Source organism: Nicotiana tomentosiformis, chromosome 7, assembly GCF_000390325.3.
Source record: "Nicotiana tomentosiformis chromosome 7, ASM39032v3, whole genome shotgun sequence".
Taxonomy (NCBI): Eukaryota; Viridiplantae; Streptophyta; class Magnoliopsida; order Solanales; family Solanaceae; genus Nicotiana; species Nicotiana tomentosiformis.
The window spans coordinates 96,223,949-96,235,556 of record NC_090818.1 but is presented as its reverse complement, the minus strand read 5'-3'; the positions used below and the strand labels follow the sequence as shown (position 1 = coordinate 96,235,556).

Here is an 11,608-nt window from a genome sequence, read left to right as displayed (position 1 = left end):
ATACCAACGATAAGAAGACTTCAGGAAGAGTGGACTGATTTAATTATGATGCCAATGGGTCAGAATTCATGGTGCACTCTAGAATATTATGTATGGATCAATGAAGAGGAAGAGCTGGCCCGACCAAGCAAAGAAGGAATAACATGGCTTGAAGATGCAATGGCGTCCTTACAAATCTATCATGAGATTTTGCCGCACTACCTTGTGACTAACTCCATGCACCGTCAAGTGGTCCCTGGATCAGTTGACCATATGCTGCCACCTCCAGAGGATGATGATCGGGTGATCAAGGTATACAAATTGAATCTGAGATAGAACCAGAAGAAGATCCGAAAGAAGAGCCCGAGTTCAATGATGATGAAGAGAAAGAATTTGAAGAAGACCCAGAGGAGGAACCAGAAAAGGAAGAAGCTATAGGAGATGGTTCCGGGGATGCTACTAGCGGCTGGTTGATTTCTCCCTTCCTTTCCTTAGCCACACCTTTTATCTTGTACCCTTTCATTTCCCTAGGGGCCAAAGATGTAAGCCTATGTAATCTTATGAATGTTTGAAAATCAATGTTGTAAACCTTTCTCCCGCCTATTACAATCCAAATATTATTAATGAAAACTCAAATTTTGCTTAGGATCTGAATGTGCCAAATCTAATTGTTTGTCAAATAATTGCAATGTAGGCCCACCTCCGGCAAAGAGAGGTCCCTCGCATATTAGGAAACGCGCTTACTTGAATACGTGAAAAACTGCTCTATGTGCTCATATTTGTGCAAATAGTGAAACTGACTTATATTCTTCTTTTTCCTTTCTCTTCTTGCATTACTTTAATATTATCCCCCGAAACAGAGGTTGGTTTGTGTTGACCCAAAAAACTGGCTGAACCACCGTACAACTTGAGATCAAAAGGGAAGATGTCTGCCACATATGATCCGACTGGACACGCTTTGGTAGTAGCTGATAGCCTAAGGCAATCTGTAGAAAATAATGATACTCAAAATGACGAACATGTTGCTAGGATGTCACAAGAGATGGAATCGTTAAGGGAGGAAGTACAACACATTTGGGAGCTGGCGTATCTAGCCGTGACGACGCTCCCACAACCACCCCATTTTTCTGCTCTAGATTCAATCCCCGATCACTTTCCTTAAACTACTCACCAAGAAAACAATACCCCGACTTCAGTCCCTACAACCCAAATTATACCCCAAGTAACCCCTGCAAACCCACCAAACCCTCATATACACACCCCTTATGTACCAAATTATGTTCAGACATTGCAAAACCCACTAGTTGCTATCAACACAGTTTATACCCCTCCTCGCGACGGCGTTATCTTTACCAACAATCAAAACCTGCACATACCTGCGGCACATACCGCTACAGAAACCACATTCACAACGCCCGTCACGGTCAAGTTTCCTTATGAAGTTGATCAGTATGCTGAAATGGAAAGGGATGCAAGGTATAAAGAGGAAAAGTCGGTATCCGAACGATTGCGGGCTTTGGGGGAACAAATGAAGAACCTTCAGGTCGCTCAAGGGAGAAAAAGTCTAGATTACGAGGACCTGTGCATACACCCTGATGTAGACATGCAAGTGGGGTACAAGCCTCAGAAAATTGACATCTTTGATGGGACAGGTGATCCCCATGCACATTTAAGAGCCTACTATGATAAGCTGGTTGGAGTAGGAAGGAACCAAAAGTTGAGGATGAAGCTATTCATAAGGAGTTTGGCAGGAGAGGAACTCACTTGGTACACCCGCCATGATCCCAGAAACTGGAGGGAATGGCAAGATATGGCAGAAGATTTTATGAACCATTTCCGGTTCAACACAAAAATTATTCCTAATAGGTTAGCACTGGTAAACTTGTAGAAGAAGCCGTCAGAATCATTTCAAGAATATGCACGTCGATGGAGGTCGGAGGCTACCAGAGCGCAACCCTCATTAGAGGGCAATGAGTTGACTAAATACTTCATCAAGGCTCAGGAAGGAATCTACTTTTAAAAAATGATGGGCATGATGGGGCAGAAGTTCCCCGAACTTGTTAAGACGAGAGACTTTTTAGAGGAAGGCATCCAACTCGGCAAGATACAATCTATGTCCGCATTGCAAGCACTAGCAAAGCAATTCAATCCGGTTTGATAGGAAACGCAAAGAAGAAAAAGGAAGAAGTATCAGCAATCGTTCCCTATTACTAGTCCAATCCACACCATGGAGGCAACTTTTACTCTCCGATCACCCATTCCCCACACCCTCCTATTATGCTCCAGTATACAACACAAAACCATACTACAATCCCCAACCTCAATATAACCCACCTCACACCAATACAAGTCTAAATCAACCACGACCATACGCTCCAGTTCAAACTACCACACATAAACATCGACCCACCTATGCACCCCGACCTCGCCCAAATTTTGAAAAAAGAGGTCCCAGAAACTACACCCTGATTGCTGAACCTTTGGCTCAATTATTTGAAAGGTTGAGGAGAGCTGGCTTGATACATACGATAGAAGGAAGGATTCCTAAGCATCCTACAAAATACTCTAATGCAACCAAATGATGCGTCTACCACTCAGGCGTACCGGGGCATGATATCGAGGATTGTTTCAGGCTAAAAAATGAAATTGAGTTACTGATCAAAGTGGAGCCATTCAATGCACTCCAACTCCACCCAATGTGAACCGTAACCCACTGCCGAACCACTGGAATCAAGGGGCTAATATGATCACCCTGGATGAAGAGTATGATTTGGAAGGAACCATCGTCATAATAGGAAACACTGAGGCTGCAAGGGTTCCACCCCGTAGAACTCCGATGATCACCGTATAGTTAAAACCTCCAGTGATGGTCCAGACACACCAGCAACAGTCCACTGCCACTATCAGGGATGAGGATGATCAGAAATACAAGAAAGTCCCGTGGACGTATCAGTAGAATGGGAAAGGCAAGATGACGGATTCCGCAGCGGCTCATGGAATGACCAGGCCATGGAGGTGTTACACACCGGAGGAGATAAATCAAGGAAATCCAAGAAGGGAACAGATTTCTAAGAGAAATATAACAGATGCTGAGGCTGCAGAATTTTGGAAGAAGATGTCAATTAAAGAATACTCCATGGAGGAACAATTGAAGAAAATGCCTGCACATATATCGATCATGGATCTACTGATGAGTTCTGACAGTCATAAAGATGCTTTGATGAAAGTGTTAGCTGGAGTGAGCATGTCGAGCAACACTACCAGCGAGGCTTTGGCAGCAACCATCAGGAAGATGGTCGAGGTGAACATGATTACCTTTCTAAGAGATGAACTTCCCGTAGAAGGCGTGGGTCACAACAAAGCCTTACACATCACTTGACCGTTACACAATGATGTGTAGAGATAAAGTGGTGTCCCAAGTACTTGTTGATGGAGGATCTAGAGTAAATATCTGCCTGCTCTCTACTCTATGAGAGTTGGGTATTCATCTGAGAGAAGTGAAAGAAAGCCATGTGAGGGTAAGAGCTTTCGATAGGTCGCAGAAGGACATCATTGGGGAAATCTATTTAGCTCTACAAATTAGACCAGTTGAGTTTCCCACACTTTTCCAAGTAATGGACATCTCATCCTCATACAACATATTGCTGGGATGACCTTGGATACATATGATAGGTGTAGTCCTGTCCACCCTCCATTAGTGTATGAAGTTTGAATGGGGTTGTCAAGAGATTGTAGTTCAAGGCGAATGGAGTCAGCCAACTTATCTAGAACATGCAGTTCCATTCATAGAAGGATTAGACGGGGTTATTTTTCATGCGGTCGAGATCATGCAAACCACAAAAATAAAGGAGACTAAGCAGAATATGGGTATGTGGTCACCATACAGATCAAATATGGCTATGAGAGAAATGATGAAGTATGGATACCGACCAGGGACTAGGCTGGGAGCCTGATCAAATGAGATAACATATCCGATTGAGCCAAGGGGGCAAAAAGGTAGAGCCGGTTTAGGGTATCAGCCTCCAATTGAAAAGACTTATACCAGTGGCTTCGGGAAGAAAAATGTTATGCTAGAGCGTGTTCCGGGTATGGGTCAGAGCTCAACATTAGAGGATGACATCATTGACTGAATGGTAAGGCTTTTCGTGATGATCGAAGAATGTTGTGACAAAGTTGATATCAAGACACCGACGATTCAGGATGCCGAACCAGGAGAGGACTTGCAGAATTGGACCGCCAGCCATCTCAAGTTCGCCGGGAGTTTTGGTAGTGTGGAATTATAAACCTTTTGAAAATAAATGCACGGTGAATTGAGGCTTGAACCGTGCCTGCACTCTTTTGTCAATTGCATCCTTGAACGCTTAAACGTTCTTCTTTGATGAAATAAAAAGAATTGCTTTCTTAAAATTATTGCAAACTTATTTATCGCTTCATTTTTACTTAGTTTTTCTTTTCAGTAATCAAAACCGATAAAAACCCGCGTTTCACAATTATGACATGTAATGAAACTCTCGAGCAAAGCGATCCAGGCTACGAGGAATACGACAAAAGCATGATGCCAGATAATCTCCCACCAGAGATCGAATAGTTGGAAAGCTAGAAAAAGCTTAACCTTGAAGAGATAGAAGTGGTCAACCTGGGAAGCAAGGAAGGAATGAAAGAAACTGGAATCAACATTCATTTAGAAGCAGAGCAAAAAGAAGAATTGGTCAAGCTCCTCCGATAATACATCGACGTATTCACATGGTCATATGACGACATGCCCGAATTGAGCACCGACATCGTTTCACATCGATTGCCTACTGATCATGCCAGACCGCCAGTCAAACAAAAGCCAGAAAGTTCAAACCAAACTTGAGTTTGAGGATAAAATAAGAAGTGACCAAGTAGATAGAGGCAAACGTGGCGAGAGTCACCAATTATCCCACATTGTTGGAAAATATCATACCGGTGCCAAAGTAGGATGGGAAGATCAGGATATGTATGGATTATCGAGATCATAACAAGGCCAATCCAAAGGAGGATTTAACTTTACCAAACATTCATATCCTCATCGAAAATTGTGCAAAGCACGAGCTGCAGTCATTTGTGGATTATTTCGCCGGGTACTATCAAATTTTGATACATGAAGAAGATGCAGAGAAGACAACGTTAACTACATCTTGGGGAGTTTATTGCTACACAGTCATGTCGTTCGACCTCAAAAATGCTTGTGCTACTTATATGAGGGCCATGACGACCCTCTTTCATGACATGATCAACAAGGAAATCGAGGAATATGTGGACAACGTCATCATCAAATCGCGAAAGAGTGCAAAACATTTGGATGACCTGAAGAAGTTTTTTGAATGCTTGCGGAGGTACAGCTTGAAGTTGAATCCTGCAAAATGTGCATTCAAAGTCCCTACTGGAAAACTGTTAGGTTTCATTGTAAGCAGGAAAAGGATATAATTGGATCCTTCAAAGATCAAATCCATTCAAGACTTACCACAGCCTAAGAGCAAGAAGGACGTGATGTGTTTTCTTGGAAGGTTATATTACATCAGCAGATTCATAGCCCAGTCTACGGTCATTTGTGAGCCCATATTTAAGATGCTGAAAAAGACGCTGCTACGAAATGGATAGAAGAGTGTCAAAAAGACTTCAACAAGATCAAGGAGTACTTGTCAAATCCACCAGAGTTGGTTCCTCCCGATCCCGGGAAGCCACTATTATTATATTTGTCAATTTTGGACAATGCATTTTAATGCATGTTGGGATGACACAATGAGACCGAGAGTAAAGAACAACCTATCTACTATTTGAGCAAGAAGTTTACACCATACGAAGCCAAATACACCCTAATAGAGTGTGCCTGCTGCACTTTGACTTGGATCACCCAGAAATTGAGGCACTACATGTTGGCATACACCACACACCTAATATCCCGGCTCGATCCACTCAAGTATATCTTTCAAAAGCCAATTCCTACAGGAAAATTGGCCAAATGGTAGATTCTTTTCAGCAAGTTCGACATTGTCTACACAACGTAGAAGGCCATCAAAGGATAAGCTTTAGCCGACCACCTTGCAGAGAATCTAGTGGACAAGGATTATGAGCATCTCACTACATACTTTCCGGATGAAGAAGTGTTGTTTGCGGGAGAAGATATTGTAGAGTCATACCCAGGATGGAGAATGTTCTTTGATGGAGCAACAAATTTCAAAGGAATGGGAATTGGAGCAGTTTTAATTTCAGAATCAGGATAGCATCACCCGACATCAGCAAAGATAAATTTCCCTTTCACCAATAATATGGCCGAGTATGAAGCATGCATCCCCGAGATTAGGATGACAGTCGACATGAACATCAAAGAGCTTCTGGTCATTGGAGATTCTGATCTGTTGATACATCAAGTTCAAGGAGAATGGACTACAAAGAACGTCAAGATCCTTCCATACCTGCATTGCTTAAAAGATTTGTGTAAAAGGTTCATAAAGATCCAGTTCAAACACATTCCTAGGATCCATAACGAGTTTGCCGACGCTCTCGCAGCTTTGTTGTCCATGATCCAACATCCAGATAAGAAGTACATCGATCCTATTGAGATAGAGGTTAGGGATCAGTATGCATATTGTTTCCATTTAGATTAAGAGCCAGACGGTAAGCCATGGTACTACGACATCAAAAGGTTCCTTGAAACAATAGAGTACCAGAGAATGCCACCAATGGTCAGAAGCGAGCACTCAGAAGGCTAGCAAATCACTTTTTCCTTAATGGGAAAGCCCTGTACAGGAGGGCCCCAGACTTAGGTTTGTTAATATGTGTAGATGCTGCTGAAGCAACCAGATTGCTAGAAGAAATACATCCAGGGACGTGTGGACCTCACATGGATGGCTTCACCTTAGCTAAGATGATTTTGAGAGCCAGATACTTTTGGATGACCATAGAGAGCGATAGTATCCTCTATATGAAGAAGTGTCACCAGTGCCAGATCCAAGAGGATTTCATCCAGGTTCCACCTAATGAGTTGAGTGTAATAGGTTTACCTTGGCCATTTGCCTCTTGGGGCATGGATGTAATCGGACCCATAGAGACTGTTGCATCAAATGGACACCATTTCATCTTGGTAGCCATTGACTACTTCACCAAATAGGTCAAAGCTTCTACATACAAGGCCATCACGAAGAAAGTATTGGCAAATTTCATCCGTAACCACATAGTCTGCCGATTTGGGATACCTAAGTCAATCATCACCGAAAATGCATCCAATCTCAACAGTGATATCATAAGGGAGATTTGTGAGAAGTTTAGAGTCATCCACCGTAACTCTACAACCTACAGACCGCAAATGAATGGGGCAGTTGAAGCAGCCAACAAAAAACATCAAAAGAATCTTGCGAAAGATAGTGGACAATCATAAGCAATGGAACGAGAAGTTATCCTTCGCCTTGTTAGTTTATCAGACCACCATGAGAACATCCACTGGGGTAACGCCATACATATTTGTATATGGCACCGAAGCTGTGATATCCGCAGAGGTCGAGATACCATCTTTGAGGGTCATTCAGGAAGCCAAGTTAGATGACGCAGAATGAATACAAGTCAGGCAGGAGAAACTCATGCTTAGTGATGAGAAGAGAATGGATGCAGTGTGCCATGGTCACCAGTATCAAAATAGGATGGCCAGTGCATTAAACCAAAGGGTGAAACCTCGCCAATTTACACCAGGGGCAGTTGGTTTTGATGAAAACATTCCCTCATCAAGAAGAACCCAAGGGAAAGTTTGCGCCGAACTGGCAGGGTCCTTACGTGGTCCATCGAGTATTGTCGAGAGGAGCTCTTATCTTGGTAGAGATAGAAGGAAGAATTAGCACAAAGCCTATCAACTCAGATGCAATCAAGAGATACTATATTTGAAGATAGTAGAGTTAGGTTTTGGTTGCAACAGAACTATGCCCGATCTAACTTTCCACGATGGGATACGTAGGCAACCCACGTAGGGTCTAGTCTCTCTCCCCCTCTTCTTTTGTAATAGAAAATCCAAATATCATTTTGTATGTATTCGGAACTACGCCACAACTTGATTTCCTTCGGCAGGAATACGTAGGCAATCCTTATCGAATTCAGTCATCTATTGTAATTGAACTACGCTCTGGCCTGATTCCATTTGGATACGTAGGCAGTCTGAGTCAGACTCGGCCACTTTATTTTCAATATCATCATTTTTCATCTGTTGTAATCGAACTACATTTTGACCTGATTCTATTTGGATACATAGGCTACCTGAGTCAGGCTCGGTCATTGTCATAATTTTTTTATTGTTACCCACGAACTACGTCCAGACCTGATTCCGTTTCAAATATCTAGGCAACCTGATAAGGTTCGGTCATAAACCTAGGAAAACCTCTGTAATGCATTAATTCAGATTAGGATGCAATCGTGACAACAAGAAGCTACGTCATCAGAGGCATCTCTAGGAATCGACATCAACGGGACAAGATCTTCCAGAAATAACATTCGCGTCTGAGGGAATTTCTAAACATGTAATCCAGAACAACGACATTTACCATAACAATTTTCCAAATATTTTCTAAAAATCTATTGTTCCGCCTACCGAACTTTATGGCATAACCTTACCAGGTTCGGGGCAAAACTCGGACTATGGTCAACACAAACCGACCCCCTCTCCCGCTAAGAATGTTTCTTTGAATGCAGGACCGACAGGATACAAGGAAATGCTGGAGCACGATGGGGCAATGACGGATCGACTACTCTCTCATAACTATCATCTCTCTTTCATTTAATTTTTTTCTCATATAACTGAAGACTAACTCTCAAATCCTTTGTAGGTATTCGGGAACCAGTCCGTCGATATGATTGGCACATATTGTAAATAGCAAACCATCTGCTCAATCAAGTAGAGCACTTTGTATATAGCAAGTCGCTGGCCCCGCCGGCCGGAGCCATGTATATAGTAAACCGTCAGCTCAATCAATCGGAGCGCCTTGTACAAATCGAGCCATCGGCTTTGCCAATCAAAGCCATGTATATATCAAACTATTCGCTTCACCAACGGGAGCATTCCGCACCGCCACTCTGCCATATCAGAGATTACAAGTAGATAGTCGCAAACCCCGTCACCAACGTTTTGCTGATCGATGGCTGTAGTTAATTTTGCAGTCAAGAGTATCTATTGGGCATGCTCCTTATTTCTTTATTTTATCTTGAATGTTTTGACGTTTTGCTCATGCAGCTTACAAGCATTTTATATTTTTTCAAGTCAGAAACTCCCATCATGCGGAGATACTTTATATTTCAATGCAACTACTCTCATTGTGCGGAGATACATCACATTTTAATCCAACTACTCCCATCACGCGGAGATACATTCTACATTACAAGTTAACTACTCCCATCGCGTGGAGATACTCCCAATGTGAGGAGTCTTAATGCTCTGACAACTACGGAATGGTACACAACCTGGCTAGCAATCGAGTCAAATTCAAGTATCCCGTCATCCCAATCCCAGATAATGGCTAGCCGGTAGGCAAACATTATCATTCATGCATCATTTATATCACATCTTAACATATTTGCATTACGATATATGGGTATGTGTGTATTTTGTTTTTGCAGGAACAAACATTGCGACGTGGAACTTCTTCGAAGCAGCAAACCAAGCTACAATACTATGAGGGGCAACAAAGTCATAAGCGGGCCAAGGATCCGAACTCAAACCCAAATTCGATTAGCGGAACTCTAATTCTTTAAATCTTTCAAATCAAGCCGCAATTCAGAGGTATCATGGGCACCAAATCTTCCATCTCGCAGTATTGACATAATACGATACAGGTGCAACTTCTGCGATCATCGCTCTCTCCAAATCATCACTCCAAAACTACATGAGGCCTAATCCTCGTTAAGCCCGAGGTATGTAAGAAATTCAAAGCTAGAATTCGGCCCTAACTCTTCAAAATTCTCCCTGAATTCTCCTTAACTCTTCCTCAATTCTGCAACTCATAGCCTTATTTAAATTCGTATGCTATTCTTGCAATGTATGCCTAAAGTCGGGTAAAAATGACCTTGGTTCAATTTCTTTGCCCGAAAACTCTTTCACCGTCTCCGGTCAAATAGGGGCAGCTGTTGACGACCAATTTTGATATTCCTTTTAAAAATTAATTAATTTAAACTTATTAAGTTTCAATAAATATGTTAAAGATATTTTCTAATTGATAATACCTATTTTTAAGTAACTAATGGTGTTAATTAGTAATTTAGTAACTATATAATTATAAAAAAAATATTATCTTTACTATTTTACCATTTTTTAAATTATTAAAATAATTTGATATTCATCACATAGGTATATAATTAATTTAATAAAGTGATTTCTCAATTCTTGGCAACATAACCTTTATTTAAAAATAAATTAGAAATTAGTGTAGTAAATAAGGAAAATAAGATATTTTGTAAATAAATTAACTAATTACAATAATTAGTAGTGTATTTGACTCTTATAATTTTTATCACATTTTATTGAAACTAATTAAGTTTAGTAAAATTAATTTTTAAAAGGTTTAAAGATCAAAAGGCTACAATTGTAATTGTGTAATTAAACACAAAATGGCCATTTCTTAAATAAATACCAGCCAAAATCAAAATCTGACCCAGTCCAAACATTCCTCTTTTTTCACTGTGTCAATCCGTGTCACTCTCCAAACACCAATCAAACTCGCCACGTCACCTTTCTACATCACTCACAAAAGAAGCACAGCCAATCTCAACCGTCTATTTCTCAGATCAACGGTCCACGATTTATCTCATTTTCCCCTTTAATTTAAACACCCATCAGGTTTAATCACAGCCATTGGATTACAAGGATCCAACGACCACCAATATTCCCTTAAAAATTATTTAAGTGCCCGAATTATCAGGGTCGTTGATCAGTTGATCCAATGGCCTAGATCTCATCGCCCTATCTTAAACCTAGAGACAACCCCAACCATCCCCCTAAAACCCAAATCATTTCTACACAGACTTGCCCCCCCTCATTCCCCCTTTCTCTCTCATTTCTTTCAAATCCTAGACAAAATCAATTTCAAAAACCTTGCACCAAATCGTGCAAGGTTGTGAATCATGGCTCATAATTATCTCTTGTATCTTCCGACCCCGCGAATCTCGCCGGTGTCTCCCTGTTTTATCATAGAAATTCAAAATTCTCAGTTTTCAAACCTAGACTCAATGATGAAACTTCAAGTCCTCAGATTTTCTTATGCTGCAACCAAATTAGAGCATGTATGGGCTCTCATTATGTTTATTCAAAAATTAGAGGTCAAATACAATGACCTTTGGGTTACCGATATTTGTCCGATGGTTTTATTCCTGCAATGATTGTCTGCCACTTAGGTAAATCTCCATATTTTTTATCCTCTGATCATTTGATTTTCAGTCGATTTGCTCGCATCATCAATAATTTCGTCACTCTCCACTATCGATTTTGAATTTTGCTGAACACTAGAGGTACTGAATGGCACTATAAAAGGGGCCTTCAATGTTCTCACTTAACAGACCTAACACGAGATACACACAAAAATCACGTACAAAAAGATATCAATTTTAGCTTTGGTTAGTAAAACATTTGTCACGA

General features: G+C 41.1%; 1 protein-coding gene across 1 annotated transcript; it reads left to right on the top strand.

Moving 5' to 3' along the window:
* The first annotated feature begins 6,272 nt into the window (after positions 1 to 6,272).
* Positions 6,273 to 7,114, top strand: LOC138896053 (uncharacterized). Its single transcript, XM_070180830.1, has 2 exons — positions 6,273 to 6,583; positions 6,667 to 7,114. The coding sequence occupies exons 1-2, from the start codon at positions 6,273 to 6,275 to the stop codon at positions 7,112 to 7,114; spliced, it is 759 nt and encodes a 252-aa protein (XP_070036931.1).
* Positions 7,115 to 11,608: the final 4,494 nt, after the last annotated feature.

Excerpts from the sequence above, each read along its gene's own strand:
- LOC138896053 (XM_070180830.1), top strand. The coding sequence starts at position 6,273 with ATGGCCGAGTATGAAGCATGCATCCCCGAGATTAGGATGACAGTCGAC. Across the intron at positions 6,584-6,666 it reads GAGATAGAGGTTAGGGATCA|AGTACCAGAGAATGCCACCA; the intron begins GTATGCATATTG and ends TTGAAACAATAG.